Source organism: Calidris pugnax, unplaced genomic scaffold, assembly GCF_001431845.1.
Source record: "Calidris pugnax isolate Ruff unplaced genomic scaffold, ASM143184v1 scaffold44, whole genome shotgun sequence".
NCBI lineage: Eukaryota > Metazoa > Chordata > Aves > Charadriiformes > Scolopacidae > Calidris > Calidris pugnax.
This window is the reverse complement of record NW_015094506.1, coordinates 17,526,035-17,547,106: the sequence shown is the minus strand read 5'-3', so window position 1 is coordinate 17,547,106 and position 21,072 is coordinate 17,526,035. Positions and strand designations below refer to the sequence as shown.

At 38.3% G+C, this 21,072-nt stretch overlaps 1 protein-coding gene across 2 annotated transcripts in view; it reads left to right on the top strand.

Moving 5' to 3' along the window:
• The window catches only part of NAV3 (neuron navigator 3), a 448,741-nt gene that overhangs the window by 159,752 nt on the left and 267,917 nt on the right, over positions 1-21,072 (top strand). Inside the window, exon 1 of one of the 2 annotated variants that reach the window (XM_014963933.1) lies at positions 16,319-16,763. The exons of the other annotated variant lie outside the window; for it this stretch is intronic. Within the exon in view, the coding sequence (XP_014819419.1) occupies positions 16,521-16,763 (243 nt within the window). The 5' untranslated portion in view covers positions 16,319-16,520. Of the gene's footprint in view, positions 1-16,318; positions 16,764-21,072 lie in introns of those variants that run through there. 2 annotated transcript variants of the gene reach the window in all.

Genomic DNA, 21,072 nt, shown 5'->3' with positions numbered 1-21,072 from the left:
CATTACTATTATTTCTAATGGTATTCACCACTTGAATAGTCCCATATGTATGGTGAAGAATAAAATAGTAGCATTGTCTTTTTGTTGCTGTTTGGGTTTAGTATTGTGCTTAAGTGAAATAGGTCTGGTTGTGCTACCTGACACAGAACTGTAGTTCTCAGATTTTCCCAGAGGTTACAGCAAAGCCAGGGTTGTGTTCAGCGCCAGCGTTTAGTATCTGTATTGTGTTCTGATTCTTAGTTTCATAATGAGGTATATGGAAGACTGTGGCAGTAAAAATTGTCCAGAGTGCAGCTAAGAACTGTCCAGAAATTTGATTTGATTGAGTCATCAATTTAGAGAGAGATAATATGAACTATTGACCTAAAGAACTTGAAGTCCAAGTGGATGAAAGGGATCCCCTGTCTGTGGCAAGTGGGACCTACTGATTCTGTCTCAACTGGCTTTGGACGGAACGTATTCACCATCCATACCTCTGGGACCGGTGCACAGACCCAGTCTCGGAGCACATATTTGATGACTAGTGATGTAGGATGCTCCTGCATCAGCACCAAAATTTGGGTTACGATAGATGATTGGAATGTAACACAAAGCTCATGTTACTGAGTTTGAGATTGACTTTAGATTGACTCAGAATATAGTGTCAGTCTTTTTTTTGCCAATTCAAGCAAATGAGAAAGAAGATGGGGAGGGGGAGGGCAAGTGGGAAAAAAAAAAAGAGATTATTTTAACTTTTAGAAATACACAGTCCCAGGAGTATAAAACATTTGGTCTCAACATGGATAATTAAAACAAACAAACAAAAAAATCTAAGTTCACCAAACTGCCAGTGGCATGGGGACTTTTTTTAGGCAGAATACGAGTTTGGGGATGTTTGTCCTGGTTCTGACTGGTTCCAGTTTAATTCTGTCTTCTGCAAGACGTGATCTGAAGCTACATCTTCCATTCATCATAAAAAGTTATGGGCTATCCTGGAGTCAGATTAGGCAATTTAATCTGCCCTTTAAAAAATAATTTAGAAGTCCTTGGAAAAAAAGCTTGGTTTTGTTTAAAAATGGGTTCATTCAATTCATAAACAGGATTGACACTGCTAAGGGGCAGAGGGCTGTGATGCGGAAGTGGGAATGATGTCTGGGGCAGGAGGACAAAGGTATGAATAGTTTAATTCAGGGTTTCTGTGACATTCTTTGTAACTTGAAACCATAACATTGAGTGTCTGAAATCCGGTCATATCTAAGGGAGGCTCTCAGTATGATCAGAGGAAGGAAATAAGCATCTCAGGAGGTTGATTAGTCTCATCCTCAAATCAGACTCTAGTTTCTCTCTGTTGAGCATAACTACAGCTGGGGCTGGCTTGGTCAGACTTAGATCTATAAAGGTTCATGAGATGAATCCCTGCTTGGACACGTCCTAGAACAGGCGAAATCCCTTCTGCTCCTTTAATCCTTTTACTCCCTGGAGTGATTCCTTTCTCTCAGTACAGACCAGGTCTTAACTGGGGCTTCTCAAACATTCCCTTGCCATGTTCAGTTTTCTCCCCAGTCCTACGCTCTCCCTGCTTAAATTAAATAACTATTCCACGGGCTAATGTTGGTTAAACAGTTGAAGAAGTAGGCAGGCTTCAAATTGCAGCCTCAATGGTTTTTCAATGTTATTCTTCCACTAAGACGTCTAGCATCTTTTGCAGGAAGGGCAGCTGTCTGGGAAGTAATTCAATAGGTTTGCTTTGGGCAAGTTTAGACATGTGTTCTAACATAATACAAAATGTAGTTCATAATTTGATAGAGACATGTTCCTCTCTGTAACAGATACAACAGACAGATGGGGGAGCACAAGTTTCAAGAGAGACGATTATGATTCGTTTGCGAAACGTGTGTTGCACAACAGCTGCTCGCCAACATCAGCTAGTCTTCTTTTGCCCTACAGCTGTGCAAATCTATTTTAAAATTTTTGAATTGTTTTAGAGAGAGAAAATATTTTTGATCTAGTATGTTTTAAATGCTTTTTTGTTTTTACATCCTGAAGTAAAACATCTGGAATGTTTCGAAATGAAACACTTTCAAAATTAAGAGTTAAATATTTGGAAGAAATGTAGTGAAGACATAAGTTTTTCAGTCCTTTTTTGGCTGTAATTAATCACTGAAATTAATCACTGCCTGATTTAAAACGTAATTTAAACAGGTCAATTTGAAAGAAGAATTTTGAAAGGGTACAAATTATTTTACAGACAAAAAGTAGAAGTAAAAATACTTCTAAAATAAAGAAAGAGTAATTTGCTGTTAGTAGTTTTCAGGCTGAAATGTAGATTTTCTAAACATATTTTATCTAGTTTTTATTTTTATCTTTTTCCTCATATTTTTACAATTTCTCCTTGTCTAGTCCCACTCCAAATTAAAAACTATGATGGTTGTATGGCTTCAAAGTTGGAGGAATATCTAAATTAATTTCCCAATGAAATCGCCATTGTCTGAAATGTAACCGCCCATACCTTTACAGTTGTTTATTCGGTGCTCAATATGTATTGTATTGTCCAGCAGAGAACAATCTAACATGTACTCTGCTGTTATAAGTGGAAAGTTTATTCCTTCTATGACAATTTTTCTGGCATTTTTGGAGAACCAACTAACATATATACATTATGCTAGTAGTTTTTAATTGTTTCAGGCCCTTCCTGGAAATGTGGGATAATTTAATATTTCATGCAGTTTCCTTTCCTTCTTTTGTGCTTCAAAAGATGGTGAACAAATTAGCAAAAACCTCAGAGCCAGCTACTGTCCTATATCTGCGCAACTCCCACCAGCTTCAACTTGCAAGCTTCTCTTAATGGCTTGAAATAGATATTTCTTTATAGCCTGCATCTTATGATTGAACTCCTCCTGATGGCAATGAGAACTGAGTATGTGGTAGAGCTGCAGGATCAAACCATTAGGAAGCACATTATGCTACTGTACGTCTGAAGGCTACTTGTGTGCCTTGGCTTATTTCACTATAATTGAACTCATGTATTTTAATCTATACCTCATCATCTTTGACTTACTGTGAGAAAAAAAATTAAAAATAGCTCATTAAGTCCAGTAATTTATGCATACATCTAATGAACTCTGTAGACACATTGATTGTTTCAAAATAGAGCGTGCTACAGGCAGAAAAAATATCTGGTGACTTTTAGGTTCTCTTTATGAGCTGCTTGTTAATATAACTTTGGATTTAGTGTAGAATCTTTACAGTAAAAAAATTATGGCAAGTAAGGAATTTTTTAAAAGGGGAAAGAAAACCAAGTATTAATTTCAATCTGGGCACATAACAGTTATAGGGTACATTTTCAAATCTATATAATTAAAGGCTTTAGAAGGATTAGAAGGCAGCTTAAGTCATAGGATTTTTAACTGAGATGTAGTCATGGGCTATGCATAATAATATGGATTTTTTCCTACATTGATCAGCTGGAGGACAGTAGAATGGGTAATGATGAAACTATCATAGAATCCAAGTAATGACTCATAAATGCCTCTTACTGTAAGCATAAGAATACGGGAGTACTGTTTGCTTATTCAATACATAGGTATATAAATAAAATGATCATGAAAATAATGAATGGCCAGGCCCTCATAACGTTTTTGACATAGATAAATGAATGGATGGATAGACAGACAGAGAGATAATCTACCATCTTGTGTTTCCTAGAAATAGATACTTTGTCTGAGTATCCGCTCTGGTCCATCTGCATTCTACTGGCTGAAAGATCATAATCACTCACAATCATTTTCTTTGCATCATAGTTGTGATCGCTTACTGGTCTTCTCCTGTTTCATAGTTCAGATGTCTTTTAACAGACTGGTGTATTACGTGGTGGTGAGGAATCATCAGCAAAATCCAGATAACGTCTCACCGCTGCTAGGGGAGGACAGGCTCTTTTTTGTTCTCTGTACAACTCTTTGGGTCCTGGTCTATGGCTATGACTTGTCTGCTACAGAAATACATAAGAAAAGAGTATTCAGGTTTTCTATTTCTTTCCATTGCCTTTTTAGCCCGGTCCTATCTATAGAAAATCAATAGCCATAAGAAGGTTTCTAACAGACTCCTACCTTTAGGGTCAAAACTCTGGGGCATGGAAGTTTGATATTGGAAGACATTTGGGAATAGAAGTTTTGCTCATATTGTGGGTGTCATGGCAAAAACCCCAATGGCTTCTCTCAATGACATTCAGGAAAGGAGAAAACTAACATGTTTATATAGATTCAAAGTAATTTAGAAAGCATCTGAGGTTTTCAGATTTTAAATCCTTTCTTGATTTCTCAGTTTGGCACTTTCAATATGACTTTCACAGATTTAGTTCTGGGCAACGAATCTCAGCTTTTACAAAACCCAGTGCCATTCAAATGATGTCTTTCCATTCACAGACGAGTTTTTATTTCAACTTGGCTGCTAGTAGAATAAGAGAAATTGAATAAATACATTTTTAAAACCAACCTTGATCATTTTTTTTAATCTGTTCAGAAGAGCTTCTGCTTAAGCCAAATTTGTTTCAAAGAATTCATAGAAGCAATGCCGGATAGTTTGGCCTGCCAATTTAGGCATGTCTCATAATGGTCCTAAAGTTTCTACTATCCCCACTAATATCTACATTTTCTTTGAACTGATTTACATAAATTAATAATATAATCCCAGCCTCAGAGTCCTTGAGTGAGAACTATTGAGCACATGTGGCCACTGAAGTCTATGGAAAGTGTTCTGTCTGTGGAAAGATTTTTGTGGAAATTGGGCTTGGTTCTTGGGTTCCCTGAGACCACTGTAATTAGGCATGGATTTTTCCCCTCCCTTTCATTGAGATCAGTGAGACTTGATTACTCTGAAACCTTTAAAATTCTAGCCTTTCAACAGACCAGCTTGAAGCCGTGTTAAGGAATAGTTTGTCTGTAAGATTTTGCTTTCATTTGTACTATGGAAATCCAGATGTAATTAGTGATAACTTCAGGTGACCTAAGCTGAAGTCTGAAATGACTGGGGATATTCACACCCAGCTGAGGGTACAATCCAAAAGGTACAACGCTAAGGTCTGATTCACTTTAACTCTGTTTCCTGTTGGGAAAATCTCCTGTTGAATGTTTTTATTTTTTTTAATTGAAACCAACTGTCTTTCATCAAAGGCTGGGGGAAAGTGTGGGACTTGAAATCCCAGATCAAAGAAAAGCAATTCTCTAGTCCCAGTTGGACCATGTAGAAATTTCTGAGCTCCAGGTACTTTGGTGTTATGTGGACAAAGATGATTGGTAGAAGTCACTAGCTTGCACCTCTGTCACCCTGCTGGCTTCTGAGGGTAGCAAACAAAGGTGGCTTTACCAGCAAAAATAAAACCTACTGGGATAAATTTTTAAACAGAAGTTTTAACCTAAGAAGGATTCATATTTTGTTAAATCTAACAAATTGTTGGCATATAAGATAAACAATAAATTCTTTTTTTCACTGCTGGAGGAAAATTCACTGGAATTAATTAAATTTATACCAGGGATAAAGTTTATCCAAAGCATAGAAAGTATACTTTATTGAAATGATTTTTATTTGTAACAAGTTGAATGATTACAAAATAGTTGTTTAAATTTATAAAACAGATTTAGAGAACTTTTTGAGCTGCCTGGTAATCGAACTCACAGCAGTCTAGAAATTAATAAAATCATAAAAATGAAAAGTTCTGCAGACTTGAAAAAGAGCTGGACAGTCATGCCTGCTGCCTGTGTCAGCACTGAAAAATGCTTCTGTATTGTTCTTAAAGATTTTCTCTCAAAAAAAAATTTCTCTTGATATTTACATTCTCAGTAGTTACATTTTCCCTTGATTTGAAAGTAAAATATTTCTAAATATGATTTCTGTTGATAATTCCAAATATTTATGATGTCAGGTGGTAGGATAGCCTAAAGGAAGAAAAGAGGGTTAGGGTAAAGAACTGGAATGTTCACAACTGTGTTGGAGAACAGAAATCTTAAACAGTGTAATATTTATGAGCGACCAAGAGGCTACATTCTGCTCTCAATTACTCTGGCATAAATCTAGAATTAGTCATTGGAAGTTCAAAGTTTTTGCTGCAGATTTACACCCATATAATGAGGAACAGAGTTCAGTTCTGTAAGGGTGGGAAAATCAATTTGGCCAGAATATAAGTAGCGTGGAACTCAAACTCTCATCACAGAAGGAAACCTTTTCCAGGTCAGATAGCAAACTTCATGTTGAGTATCTCTTTTTATCTTCTTTAGCTAATATATTGAAGCAAGCATACAGTACTGTTCCTTGCAGTAGCATCTCATGACATTAGGTGTTGGGCTGCTTCAGTTTTATCATGTAAGGCAGAATGAAAGTGGTCAGATATGGTAGAGTCAAAGAGCTCCACAAAAGGCCAAAAGGAAGCAGCGCAATAGAAGCAGAAGTTGCTGGATTATAGTTTGAGGGAATAAAGTGTAGGGACTTCCAAAGAGCAGTGAGAGGGCTCAGGGAACCACAGGAGGATAGTAAGAGGGAAGAGAGTCAGAATCAAAATCCCATATTGTGGGAATCTGGGGAAGGGACAGGTCTTTCCTAAATTAAAGTAGGTTTCAGAAAAGACTAGAATCTTTTGACAGTTTGTCAGAGTGGACTTTTGAGAACTCTGCTCATTCCAGACCAAGTGTTGCTCAGGTGGTTTATACTGAAGAAATTGTAATGCTGTGCTATAATGGTTTCTGAAAAGAAAAAAATAATACTGCCTGCACATCTTGTTCTTATTCTAGAGAAGATTCTCTCACTGGGTGCAGGGAAGGGAATGGAATGAAAAATAAGATTTTCAAAGAGGGTAAAAGAAAACAATAAAGGAATAGTGTGTGGAATCTAATTATACCTTTTCTAAATGTAGAGAATGAGACTGTACCAGCATGTCTCAGACTCGCCTGACAGAAGCAGATGGAATTATGCAGTTTTGTAGTGGCCGAAAATCTTTTTGGGTCTACCACCAAACTTACTGAACTGCTGGAAGTGGTGGTACATGAGTTTGTAATGAAGACATTTTCTGTAAATAACGGTCTTGGACTTTGTCACCAGTGAAGGTGCACATGCCACTGCTGACATTTTCACTAGTGACTGTAAAGTTAGTGTTTGCTGATTTTTAGCTAACGGTCTCTATTTAGCTGGATGCTCCAGCTAAACAACCAGTTTAGTCTCCCTTCTGGTTTTGATAAAACTCTGCTTTCTTCATAGCTCATCCTAGGGTTATTGTAGGTGGAACAAAATTGTTTTGGCTTTCTGTTTTATTTTTTAATTTGTGAATGCTGATGTTGCTTTTATGGCTGCCATATGCTTGTTACATATGTCAGTTCTAAAAGCCCCACTGATGGATGAAAGCTGGGAGAGGAGTTTTATCATTTGTCTCCCATCTAGCACTTTTCTTGCACTGGAAGGTAAGCCCAATATAATAAATAATCATAGCCTCCTTCTTTTTTTTTTTTTTTAACATGCCACATCTGTAAGGTAATATTTCTCCCCAGAATGCTGAGAAGCAGGAAGGAAGCATCTAACATCTGCAGGATTTGAAGTTATTTTTGACAGCTGTGTGCTATCCAGTGTTTCATTTTTTTTTTGGTGAAAGATAAAACAGCCCAGGTGAATTGCTCAAAGGGCATTAATGACTGTCAGACATGTTAAACATGTACTCCTGTGTACATAAAGATACACACAAAAGATAGAATCATGCATCTATAGACAGTGGTGGTGAGAAAATATAGTTTGCTGACCTGAAAAGCTGCTATTATAATGTACTATTAGATTTCTGTTAAGATGGCGCCAGGTGTAGTATAGGTGGGAGGTGTTTGGTAATGAGGAACAGCAGTTCATCCTTGACACCTATTGATCAAAAAACTGGAAGGTTTGGTCTAGTGACATACAGAATCCATTTCAGCAGTTGGCCCAGAGCACGCTCTGATCACAGCAGAATGGAGCAAGGCTAACTGTAGGAAATGTTCACATATGGCCAACAGGAGATAGAGGCGGATGGTTGAGGCTTTTGGTATGTGCGTTAGGCCAATTTTTATCTGAAAGAGAAGAGCACCCGCTTACAGCTAAATTGTACATGGTCGAGGTTTTTCATGCATTGACACACAAGTCCTGCCTGCTTAACGTTTAGCAGCTAGAGATGAGTGAACATCTGTGCCAGAGCTCCAAGCTGGCCAAGCACAAGCCAAGGGTAGGAAATCAGAGTGACTGTGGTAAGCTCTGGTGAAGAAACACTGCTACAAAATGTGGGCTCTGTATAGTGTTATCATAAAGCCTCAATCATAGCAGGCAAATAGCACAAAGACATGGATAGAAAGAGCATGGCTGCTTATCAATACAAACCAAAAATCCTAGTGTGACTTCAAGGTACTTTGCAATATCTGTTCTTCACCTGAGAACTTGAGATCCAAAAAGGCAGTACTGGTCAGAGGAAGGCTCCATCACTCAGTATCCTGCTTCTGACCACTGGCAGTAGAAGATGTGCAAAGAAAATTTATGGAAATGGGGCTTATAGAATCATAAAATCATTTAGATTGGAAAAGACCCTAGAGATCATTGAGTCCAACTGTAGACCTAACACTGCCATAGGCCGTAATGCTTCCTGCAGTGTAACTGTCCAGTATCAGAGTAAGATAAATGCCAGATTTTCCAATGGGAATTTTGGCAGGGAAGGTGATGTAATGGTAAGTCTTCACCAAGAGCTACAATTTTTGTCCATACTTTATGTTGTGTTGTTAAGTTTGCCATAGAAAATCTTGCCTTTAAAATGCCTGTCGGTATCTCCTGAACTAGTGCAAATTGCAGGAAATGTAGGATAAATATGAAATATTGGTGTGGTTAAAGAAAATGAAAATAATGTGGGTATTCTAGAAAGGCTTACTTGATAACAAAATTAGTTACGATGACTGTCTGTAAAGACCCACAGGAAACCAAAAACATGGCTTGAATCATTCACCTATACTGATAAGCACTGAGCAAGATTATGCAAAAGCTGTGACTTAGGTCAAGGTACGGGGAAGCAGATAGGTAGAGGTGGTGTACTGGCACAGTAGGTATTATAAATTGTGGGTGATGCAAGCCAGCATTGAATGACTACAGTCTCAAAGCAAAAAGGAAGCAGACAGTAGATTGTGAGTAAAAAGTGCTCCTCCAGCTGCAGCGCAGCTCACACTTGTTTAAGGTCAAATATCAAAGCTAGTCCCTGAAAATCTATCCATCTTTATTTTCGTTAAGTATTCTTTAAGTATTAATGTAGTCTTTTTTTTGTTTAAACACCTATTGCTAACCTTTCACTCCTAACCATTTTCATGATTATTAAAAAAATTGTTCTTTTCTTCACTGCTGTCTATATACAGTTTTCGCAGAGCAGTTTCTTCCTATCTCCCAAACTCTCTGTGCAGTAATTTCCATTGACTGCAGGGGTATCTGCTGGTGATAGCAAAGCTGATTGACTTCAAAGTCTCTTACTGTTGTTGCTGCACTTGGCCAAGAGTCTGCTCATGACTGTAGCAGATGTTTCTAAGCAGGTTTTTTTTTTTTTAATAGACCAATGGGAACCTTATGGAGCAGTTTTTCACTACAATCCTGAAGTGAATGCCAGCATAGCTATGATTTTGCAAGCCTCTATCAGATCCACAGTGCTCGTAAGAGGAAAGTTTCCCTTTCCAGCAGATGAAAGCATAGGTTTGCCTCTCTGCCAGCTACCTGATGACGGATAATCAGCAGATTCCTGTTTAGTCTCAGTTTCTTTATCTTAATGGGTTATTTTTTACAGTTTGTTAGAAAATTTCATAGTAAGTTTATTCTCTGAAGAAATTTTGGATGAAAGTTCTGAACAGTTCACACTTTTGTTATCAGGAGTCAGAACAGATACGATTAACCCACAAATATTGCCAATTTCTTTCTCATCTAATTAGGACTTCTAAATGTCTCCTTAGAACCATAAACTATTCCACCAGGATTTTAGGGTGTATGTGCATTGGGAGAATTTTTTTCTAGGGGGATTTGTGTTGAGAGTAGTAGTGACTGGAGAGAGTTTCTGAGGACTCTTTTTTGGGGTGAACAAAAGATAATTTAAACCTTTGTCAAAATTTCAAATGGAGCAAAGCTGCTTCCATTAATAACATTAACGAAAACTGGCCAGGAATTCTGTTCCCTACCACTTCCACTAAAAGTAATGTTATCACTTAAGAACTTAATCATACATTCTAGAAATGTCTGTATTTGTGGTGTTTACCTTAGACATTTCTCCAGTAACTCCAGAAAGAGCTGGAACACTCTTAAATGCCCTGAGAAGTGAGGGAAATGCTCCTTTAGCAATGCCGTGCTGAAGTCATGTACCTGGGATGTATCCTAAGACAGAAATATATAGGGCAAGCAGGAGTTGAAATCAGTAACTCACCATGGCCCACCAAAGGTGATACAAAGCCAGAAATCCTTTCAGACACAGAAAGCTAGATGGAGAAAAGAGCAGAAATGCAAGAGGGAGAAGGTACCTGCCCGTGGCCAGATGGATGCTGGAGAAGCCCGTGTGCCTGCTATGGCCCACTGCACCCTGGAGAGGCTCTGTAAGTGAGAAACTGAGGAAACAAGGAAGAAAGGAAAGAAAAGCTGGTGCTTTGATTCTTAGGATGAGTATAATCTTTCAGATCAGTTTATGCAGATTGAAATAAATGGTGGGTTTTCCTTGTTAGCTGCAGTTTACAGCAGCTTTGAGAGTCTTCAGCATTTGTTATTTGGTTCATTGGCCTAGAAAGGAAAAAAATGGTTATCCAGTTTTTTTTTTCTTTTCCTCTTCCACCTCCCAGAGAGGAAAGCTGATGCTTTCATTAAGATTTACCAGCTGGCTGTATGGTCTAGTCAGTAGGTCAGTATGTAAATACTTACATAGTGTGTTCAGTTGGTGTTAGTCCTTTCTTATCCTTACAAAATTTTGTTTATATTTCCCAATCCTATAGTATTTAAGATTAATTCCTTTGAGCCAAATACTTCATGATTAAATACAGTGCGTAACAAAGAGAAATAATTATAATTTTGAACCCCCACAGATGTATAAACCAAAAAAATCCCTGCTCAAGAAAGAGAGTAATGAGGCTCCATATAGACTTGGGAAGGTTATTTAGCCTTATGGTTCCACTTCACTATATTTTAATGTTTTAAATTATTATTTTTAATAAAATAATTTTTATTTTATTTTACATACTTCACAAGGAGGTATGGTACTAAATTATGCATAAAGGTTTGAAACCATCTGATGAAAGGTGCTGCAAATGTATGGCATGAATAAAAATCACGAAAGATCTGGTCACTTCTGTCAGTTAATGCATTTGAAACCATAAAGTCCTGGTTGAGCTTTGAAGGGCCAAATTGTTCAGAGGATAAAACCATAGCCTTATTTAAAAGTGTTCCTCTTTGAAAAACTTCCCCAAACATTCAGCCAAAGCAGAAGGATTTCCTTTAGGAAGCCGGATGCACCTTTTTCTGTGACTGTAACTGGGTTTTGGATTATATTATCTTTGGGAATTCCAAACTGTTAAGAAAAACAATAGCAGCTGACTCAGTAGCATTACATACTTGCAGATAGGATTGAATACTTGTTACGTGTCTTACCTCGAGACTAATTGATTCACCTGACTTTTGTACTAACAAAAATAATGTCAGTAGAATTACACTGTGAAAATAAGTCAGAGCTGAACAATTTGTCTCATTATCTGACAGATTGAACATATTTTGTTACCCCTAAGAGTCACATGGCGTGCTTCTAACTTGTGTTGTAAAAGCTTAAACCTGGTTTACCTGGGTTTATTAAACAAATCATAAAAGCTGTTTCAGGTACTTTCAACATTCTGGTATCGTTGGTTGCTTTTTCAAGAGCTCTGTGTCCCCAGCTGGGGAAAACTTCCCGCTCAAGCTGAAATCAGTGCGCACAAAATCGTGTGATTGTGTTGGCGCATTCGAGCTGGTTCAGAAGTTGGCCTGGCTCACGTAAGCGATAATCACAGCTGTTCCACCAGTGGGATGGAGTAGGGAAACAGCTCAGAACAGACCTCTGCAGTCTCTGCACCCCTGACATTTCCTGTTTGACCCTGGACACATGCAACAGCTTCCTCGTCGAAGATCATAGACCAGAAGGAGCAAACAAATCTCTTGGCTCCACTTTTGAGGCAGGTGTCCCCTCTCTTGATATTTCCTGTGGTCTGGGAGACACTGCCAACTGTCTGTTCAGTTCATGCGAGCAGTTTGTCTGAGGGCTGGGGGTACAGAAGGGGAGCAGCCTTCATGGGACTCTTTCTGGTATCAGATGCAATGAAGGAAAGGAAATTTATGTGGGGGTGGTGTGCTGGGAACGGTTATTCCTGTTAAGTCTTGAGAACAGAAATTCACCTTAGCATTAAAACTTACAGATACCTTGTTTTATGAGATAGCTTGGATTTAAGGTGTGTTTACTCTTGTTCTATAAAGTAAATATTACAGCTTTTTCTGGGATGTGGGGATTATTATACTGAATGCATACATACTGTCTTACTTTGAGGTACAGGTCATCCATCTGATTCATAATTTCTGTAAAAACATTAATTGCTTGATGGTTTCAGAATCTGCTTTATAGGCAGATTGACATCATTTTTAATCATTATTAGCTAAAGAAATGGTCCTGCCTTCAACATTCCTCTGGAACTGCCACTAGTATTGCAAGACTACTGAGAATTGTATTTTCACCTTTGCTCTTTTTTGCCATATTTTAGTGTCTCTTCCCACTTTTATCTCCTTATCTAACATCCTACTTGAAACGTTGCCCTCTGCTTTTTTCCACAGCTCAGTTGTCTTCTAACTTACTCATAACTCTTTAACTTTTCCTACACTACTTCATCGTTTCCCTTATATCAGAGCTTCAGTCATGATCTGTGTTCGTCCTCCTGCATCCTGAATCTGGATGATGTCTCCTACCTGCCTGGCTTATGGATGTCTAAACTGACAAATGTCTAAGTGGATAAATTCAAAACCTACAGGTCATCTCTCCCTACCGTGTTTAGCCTGACCTGTTTCTTTGCAGTCCCTTTCTAGATATGTCTCTTCATGTAACCAACTGAAGATATGTGTCCCTTGTTTCTGTCAGCTGTATCTTTTTACTCACTACTTTCTCCCTTTTGTGGTGCCAGGCAGTTTGGTGTTTGATTTCATGTAACCCCAGCCACTGCTTGCGACTTCTCCACCCTGGTTTCTCACAGATATGCCTTCTTTCTGTTTGGACACTATTCACATGTATCTAAATAATCCTCATTCTCTTTTTGGATTCTCCCTGGCAGCCCTGCTTGTTGGTCACTTAGCTCCCCACCCCAGAGCTACCGAAGACAATCCCACCAAACTTACATTGCCAGTGCGATGCCTAACAAGGTGCCTTTCTTTGCAGCTTTCAGCCCCGTCCTTTCCCCACAATTATGCCCTGTTCCTCCCTTTACAGAATCCTTGTGGGCTCAGACACCTTTTGCCTGTGTTACCGTCTCCTGCCTGTTCAGCTCCACCACTGGCACCTGCATCTGGTGCCAGTTTGTGCATGATGTCCACAGAGGCATTATCCTGTGCTTTCCTGTTTGCATAGAAAACACTACTGAAGCTCAGCTGTTAAATATTCTTTTCCCTTGATATCCTTCATAAAACCCACATTCATCATGAGGTACATAAAAGCCTTTCAAGCGAAAAATGTAGCTAAGTGATTGCTAAGGATAGCAGATGTTTGTTTATTCACCTTTTGTTTAGAATTAGAATGAGGAAAAAAAACCAGCCCAAAACCAAACAACCAAAAAAAGCAAGACAAGACTTGTAACCAGGCTTGTAACTACATTCTTATCTATGGAGTACTATTATTTTTTTCCTCCATTACCTTTCCCAATTCCTCCAAGTAATCTTGTAGATTATTCTTTAAATCTGCAGTAGAACAGAAGCACTTCTGGGTTATATCATGGTAAAAATTCTAGCTAAATGGTGTTCTGAAGGTGATGGCCCTGGCCTGGTACTAGCTTAAAAGTCATAATATAATTAATAATCGTTTTGAAAAAGTGACACCAGCTTCACGTCATTTTTTCCAAACCCTGTTGGTTATGTATTACAGATGACTTTCGCCTAGTAAGTTTGCTTACTTATTACTTTTAGGGTTTCTGTGCTGGGAAAATGGGTTGCAAAACAGACTGTGGGTATCATGACCTCATCATTCGTATTCAAAAGAAGAACAGCAAGATTACCATAATGCATTACTTCGTAAAATTATAACCCTGAGAAGTAATAAGATTCAATTACATTTTTTTGGCAAAGCCCTTTTTAAGAAAGTATCTGTCTCATGACTAGTTCATTCTTTGTCTTGATCATCGGTTAGCAGTCCTCAGGAGGATTTTTCATCTCCTCGAACCTTGCAAAAGATAAATCCCTCTTTTCCTGTGGTCCGCTTCAGCCTTTGCATATGTGCACTTTCTAAAGCGTTAACTGTTAACAGTTGTGCCTAAGAAACCTAAATTCCTTACACAGCCACAGTGCTTTATGATGCTGGAGAACAAATGCAGACCGCACAAGGAGCTTTCTTCCCCTTTACTCTGCACAAGACCTGAAAGGTCATACTGAACAAGAATATTCCACTCATTGGAGCAGAGTGGTGGATCCTGTGGGCTGAACTTTCCTAAAATGCAGAGCAGTTACCTCTGTGCAATCTTGCATAAAGCCCATGGCAGCTACTGTTAATGGTGGCAAAACCAAAGAGAAGTAGAGGATGCTGAAATGGGTTTTCTGATCCTCCGTACAAACAATTCAAAAACTCAGGAGATTACTAAACCAGGTCAGAGTCACTCCTACAAACTACAAACAAGAATAGGATAGTTTATAGGTCAATACAGAGTTGATTTTTTAACTACTGTGTGAGTGTGATCTTTGTAAATGAAAGATATAGTACAGTGTATTACAGTTTTATTCTGCAAAATGAGTTCAAGCGGTGATTTGAGAGGATCCATTTAGTCTCCTCATGTAATCTGTTTTCTTTCAATGCTTTTTCTAACTTTTGTTGTCCTTAATTTGAGAACTTAAAAGTTCAGAAGGTGCTTTTTTCCCCTTGGGCTTATATCTATAGTGTTAGTAGTACATACTATTCAGGGATGACATGTTGATATATAGACATGTTAATACCATGTAGTGGCAGAATAGGATTCAGGTCGTTCTGTCTCTCTATGTGTTTTGGAAGAGATGTAGAGCGTTTTTGTCCATAATGCTGGGTGATAAAATCCCACAGGAGATTAATGGTGTGGCATTTCTGCATATTTTTTCCTTATATCAAAGTTTAAAATTGTTCCTCTGCTATAAGCTCTCGAAGGAATTTACAATTGTCCTTTTAAGTAAGCATTTAAGCTGCTCAGCAATTTGGACTGTCCATTGTGACTCATTTTATAGCCTGCTCTGCTTGCCTATCTGTCTTGTATTTCCATGTACAAGGATTTGAGGTTGCCAGCAGGAATATTTCTATGAGCAACAAGCAGAAATCATGTGTTGGACACGGACTTCATGGAGCTTTAAATGTTTTTAGAAAGGGAAGTGTTAACATTGAATAGATGACGTTAGCACCACCACCAAGAAAGAAAAAAAAAAAAAAGCCTCTGAAAAGCTGTATTGACTAAATCTTTTAACAATGCTCATGATTTTCCTATATCCTGCTCTGTGTTTTTGTATGGATTTTTCATAGCACAGACAGACGTTACCCACACTGTGATTCAGCGTCTGTTCCTAGCCACGCTCTTGCACGATTTTAACCTGATTTCACGGGAGGAACAGGGAATGAAACACCGTAGCTCATGGTTGTCAGCAGTGAAAAATAGCCAGGAATCAGACAAACAGCTTCATTGCTGAGATTATTTCCGGGATAAAAACTCTTCCAACAGCTGTTTGCTTTGGCCACTACTCAGGTCCTTTTTTTTTCTTAAAAAAAAAAAAAAATCAGAAAAAAAAAAAGAGGTTTGTTTTTTTTTTTTTTTAAGATGTGGGCTGGTTATTTATGTAGTCAGGAAGAGGTCTCTGCTTCCAGTGTTGTGGTCTCAGAGCTGTTTTGACAGTTGGAGCACGGGGAGGTTTCATCTCTTCTTTCCTTCCCTTTCTCCCATCCTTCATTCACTTAAGACACAGACCTGGAATGCTGCAGGAAGAAGAGAAAGTGAATTTATGAGTTCTTTAATCCCAGACAGGCAGCTCTGTGGCAGTTACCTTCAAGAAAAGTTCACGCCCCAAAGGAGTGTTTAGTCTTACAGAGCCACTGACTCACTGAGCAGCGAGTGTGAGTGGCTGCGAGGGAGAAGGGGAGAGATGAAGGAAAAGTTTTGCTTCCTTGTGAAACTCGTAATAAGATTGTTTTAAGAAGTTTTTGAAAAGATGACTGCTACTTTTCTTTAAAGTATTTGTTCTGGAATTGCTGAAGCTGGAGTCTACCAGACTGAGGTCAGGAGCATTTTCTTTGGCAGAAAGAAGATACTTTTATAGAAGCCATGCCTGTACTTGGGGTTGCCTCCAAGCTAAGACAGCCAGCTGTAGGGTCAAAGCCTGTTCACACTGCCCTCCCGATACCCAACCTTGGCCCTGCCGGCTCACAGCAGTACTCACCAAAGTCTTTGGAGCTTACTGGGGCAGAGAGCTCGATGCTTTCTTGTCAGCTTACCTTAAAGTCAACCTGTGATTTTGGAGAGAGGAGAGCGCTTCAAGGAAAAACCCAGGAGATCGAAGATAGCAAGGTTAGTTGTAAATTTTACCTGTGGATCTCAGTTCTCAGAAAATGTTGATTTGCGCAGACAAAATTCTGATAGAAACCTATTGCATGTGGAACTTGAGAGTGACTGGGTAAATAATACTTTTGCTGACATCAGTGAACTTGCATAGCAGCCTTGGAAATTTGTTTTGCTCAGTGTTTGTGCTTGAATAAATATTCTGTTTTTAAATATTAGTGTTAAATGCTTCACAGATGCATTTTGATAAGGATCAGTAGAATCATAAGTAGAGAAAAATCATCCCGGCACTCAGTAAGCAGAGCAATAACATGACAGCACTTAAAAAAAAATATCTTGGCTGCTTCATGTTTTATTATGAAATTTAAAAAGAGCTCTCACGCCCACACCTATTCCCACAGGGAGGCTCTTTTAAAATAAAAACAAGTAATTGATTTTCTTTTCACTTTTCAAATGATCTGGCTACTCTTGCTGCAGAACTGCTGAACCAGAAAAACAGCTTCTCAGTAAAAGTACCTGTGTTTTTCTCTTCTGCAAAATAGCTTCTTCCTAGCCCCATCTAGCTCTGATTCATTGTAATTTTTTTTTTTTTTAAAGGTTTGTCTGAAGTACAATGGCATGATATTTTTGAGACTGCTTAGGGTTTTTTCTTATGTAAGGGTGTTCTTTTTGAGTCTTAATTAATAGTTTAAAAACTTCTGCCTGATTTCTACTAGTCTTTCTGCTGTACTTGAAAACATTTTTCATGCTTTGAACACTTCTTGTCAGTAGTATATATTCCTGTAGATCTTTCAGTCAGTAAATTACAGCTGAATGTGTGGTTTAAAAGCTTCAGCAAACAGTGTTATGTGAGGTTACTTTCCCTTGCTTTTCTAGTACTTTTCATTTGTGGAACTGATTACCACACTGGGATTAAACATTTATTTGTAGTCGCTTCATATTTAGTTTGAGGACACTTGAGTGTTGTCGGAGTTGTTAAAGTGACAAGATACACATAATATATGTACTTGGTTTTCCTTTGTTTTTAGTTACTGGGTTAATTCAGTATTAGTGAAGAAAGTTGGTTTTGTGGTTAAAGCACAGGGTTGGGTTTCTGAACATTTGGTTTCCTTTGTAATCCCTGCCACATATTTCCCCATGAGATTTTGGTCATGTCACTTAATTTTTCCCTTAGAGTTTTTTGTATCACCTCTCCCTGCCTTCCAAAGATGATGCATTGATGGTCTTAGACATGCTATATAGAAACATAAAGAAGGAGCAGTCTGTTCATCTCTTGATCACCAGAAGTGATGAACAGCTATTTTCTGTGACATGAGTCTGACATGAAGATAATAATACAACTTTTCAACACAATGTGATTCCCACTTGCTTGCTTATTTTCAATAGAAAATATTCTTTAAGTTTCCTCTTTAATGGATATTGCATGAAAAGTAAATTAGATTTGCAAGTACTATTTTCAGAAAAAAAGAATACAATTACATTGCCTACTGAGAGGTGTTTCTTGATTCTTGAAAAAAGTGTGGAGAAAGATTCAAAGCATCTTGCCTTCAGTGTTTAAACCACTTGGGAACTACTAGTCATTAGCATGAGACTTAATGGGCAGTCATATCCTTCCAAAGCGTCTGGTCCTGAGCACTGCTGAAGTACAAGTGAGTAAAGTGACAGGCTAGATGGACCCAAATTGCGATCCCAATTTGACGTTTCATGTTTCATGAGTTTGGCAATACTTGAAATCTTAGAGACTGTTTTTTAAATTAAAAAAAAAAAAAAGCAAACCAAAGCAACCTCCAAAAACCAGCCTACTAGCCATTAGATATCTCTCTCTTAGATATCATCATCCTTTAAAAGTGCCCAGCTGCCTCCACTGAGAGGCAGCTGGGCACTTTTAAATGATGATGCCTGAAGAGTAAGGCCAGTTTGTGCACGTGATGGTCTGAGAACCGCCCTGACCACCTGGGCTTACAGAAAAGTTGAGCACTCAAAAATTTACTTATTTCTGCAGCCTTTCTGTATTCCCCCGTTACAAGTCCAGCATTCACAGTAAAGCTTAGTGGCAGCCCTTTGCCCAATTTTCTTGCAGGCACACTTTTTGGAAGAATGGTCTTTTATTCATCTTTTAAGCAAGTTTTCTGAATTATTTTTTTTTTTTTTTTCCAAAGTAGTTTGGGTTATAAGATAGGTGGTTATGATGAAGTTATTTTTAGGCTTTTCTTACTAGTGAACTTCAAAGAATCAGCCTAAAAGTATTGAATGTTATTTTCCTTCATCAAAGATGGAGATCCATGCCACCCTCTTTCCCATTGCCTGGTAGCCTCAGCAGTATGTCCAGGGTGTCTGAGCAGTAGTTCTAAATTTGAGGGAGTTGTTAGGGTTAATGTCTCCTCAGGTTTGCTGAGCAGATGCAAGTTCTGCTTTACAGATTGTGTTGTCCCAGAGCTTGAAACAGCTTTGTGAGTGCTGTTTCCAATAGACCTTTCATTGATTTCTTTGGTTAGCAAACATATTAATCAAACATGTGATATTCCTATGTGGCGCTGTGCTATACAATGCTGTACATTTGGAATGTTTCCAGTATAACAGTGATCAGATAAAAGGTCTTTCAATCAAAATGTAATGAATACTTAGTCTGAGTTTCCAACTTTTTTACAATCTGCCTATTTAGTATACTACTTGTATGCCTATGTTATATCATTGGGTATAAGGCAGCACTGATTTTTGAGGGAAGAATTGTGGATATTTGTCTGCAAAAGACAATGGAACATATGAATTAATCATCTGATTAACTTTTGCCCTTTGCTGCTGGATTGCAGCATTAGCATTGCTTTCTTTGGTATTTTACATATGCTGCTCTGTGGGTCACCAGCTTTCTCATCCTGTCTGGAAGGCACTTGGATTGACACATGTAGTTACTGTGACATATCCTGTTGCTATCTATAAGTGCTAAGGATTCCAAGATAAATTTGGATTATACATGTCAATACTGCAGGTCATTGCTATCCAGCTGTTTCCTCTATGACCGTCAGTCTTACCACACCTGGTTGTTTGAGACTTGTGACACTTGTGTTGGCTTTCTCACACGACTACATTGCCAAGGCTGGTTAAGAATACAGCTGTAAACATCAGTTGTCTTTTCCCTAGGCATCTCTTCCATCTCAAATGTCTTTGCAGCACTTGCACATGTATTCTTGGTGTTTTCTTTTTTGTGGACATGATGCATATGGAAGTTTAATAAAAGTGATATTATTATTTTAATAAAAACTGTGGTAGGATAAGTGATTATGTTCAACTTTTTTCTTAATTGGATAGAACGTCAAACCTAGGAAAGCAAATAATAAGTTGCTACTGATTTAAATTAGTCTGTGTGTAGTTTATTCAACTACACTTTTGTTCATACTTTTCATAATTTGTGCTTTGGTACCTAGGTCACACACAGGTCCATCTATTTTCTTGCTAAACTCACTAATGTTTAAACTGACTGCATGAACACTTATGATGTGAATAGTCATGCAAAATATTTGAACGCAAGCATTCAGAGCACATTCTTTTTGCCTGAGTATCATATAGACAAAAGTTTATTCCTATATATGTACACAGGAAAGGAATCCAGCTGCTGGATTCATGAGGTGAAATGCTGGCTGTCTTTGAAGCAGATGGAGTTTTGCTGTTCAGCTGGACCATAGTGTGTTTTTATGCAAACCCGCATCTGAAAACACCAATATCTTTCTTAATATTTTTCTAACTGTGGGTAAAGTATAATTTATCTTTCTGTGCCACTGCTTTTATACTGCTTGCTGTATTAATGTGACCAAAATTATCAGATCATGTTAGGCTGCCTTGTGATACTGTTTTTGTAGGATGTGCTATTAATCAGCAACAAAATTTAAAAATATTAAGCAATATTGTAGAAATGGTAAATGAAGCAATGGCTTAAAAGTAAAGGAACAAAGAAAGAGGGTTTTTTTTTACAAAACCAACTTATTTTACTCACTATATGATAACTCTGCACGACATTGACATGTAGCAAAGTGCCAATAGTGTTTTACTGCAGGTCACCATAATTGATTTCAGCTGCCCTCACACATGTGATGGTGTGGTTGCCAGGGCACTGCCACAAATCCTCTCTGGCACAAAGCTGGGCAGCTGCTGGGAGTCAGCACCCCTGCTAGGCACTCTGGTCAGTGCACTTCTGGCCAGGCTGTCCAGGGCTGCTTCTGGTAGTGCTCCCAGTGTTTTCCTCCCATCATCAAACTTTCCTCTTTCAAGAGCACAGCACCATCATTTATGCTTGCAAACTGAATTTTCTCTGAGCTGAATCTGA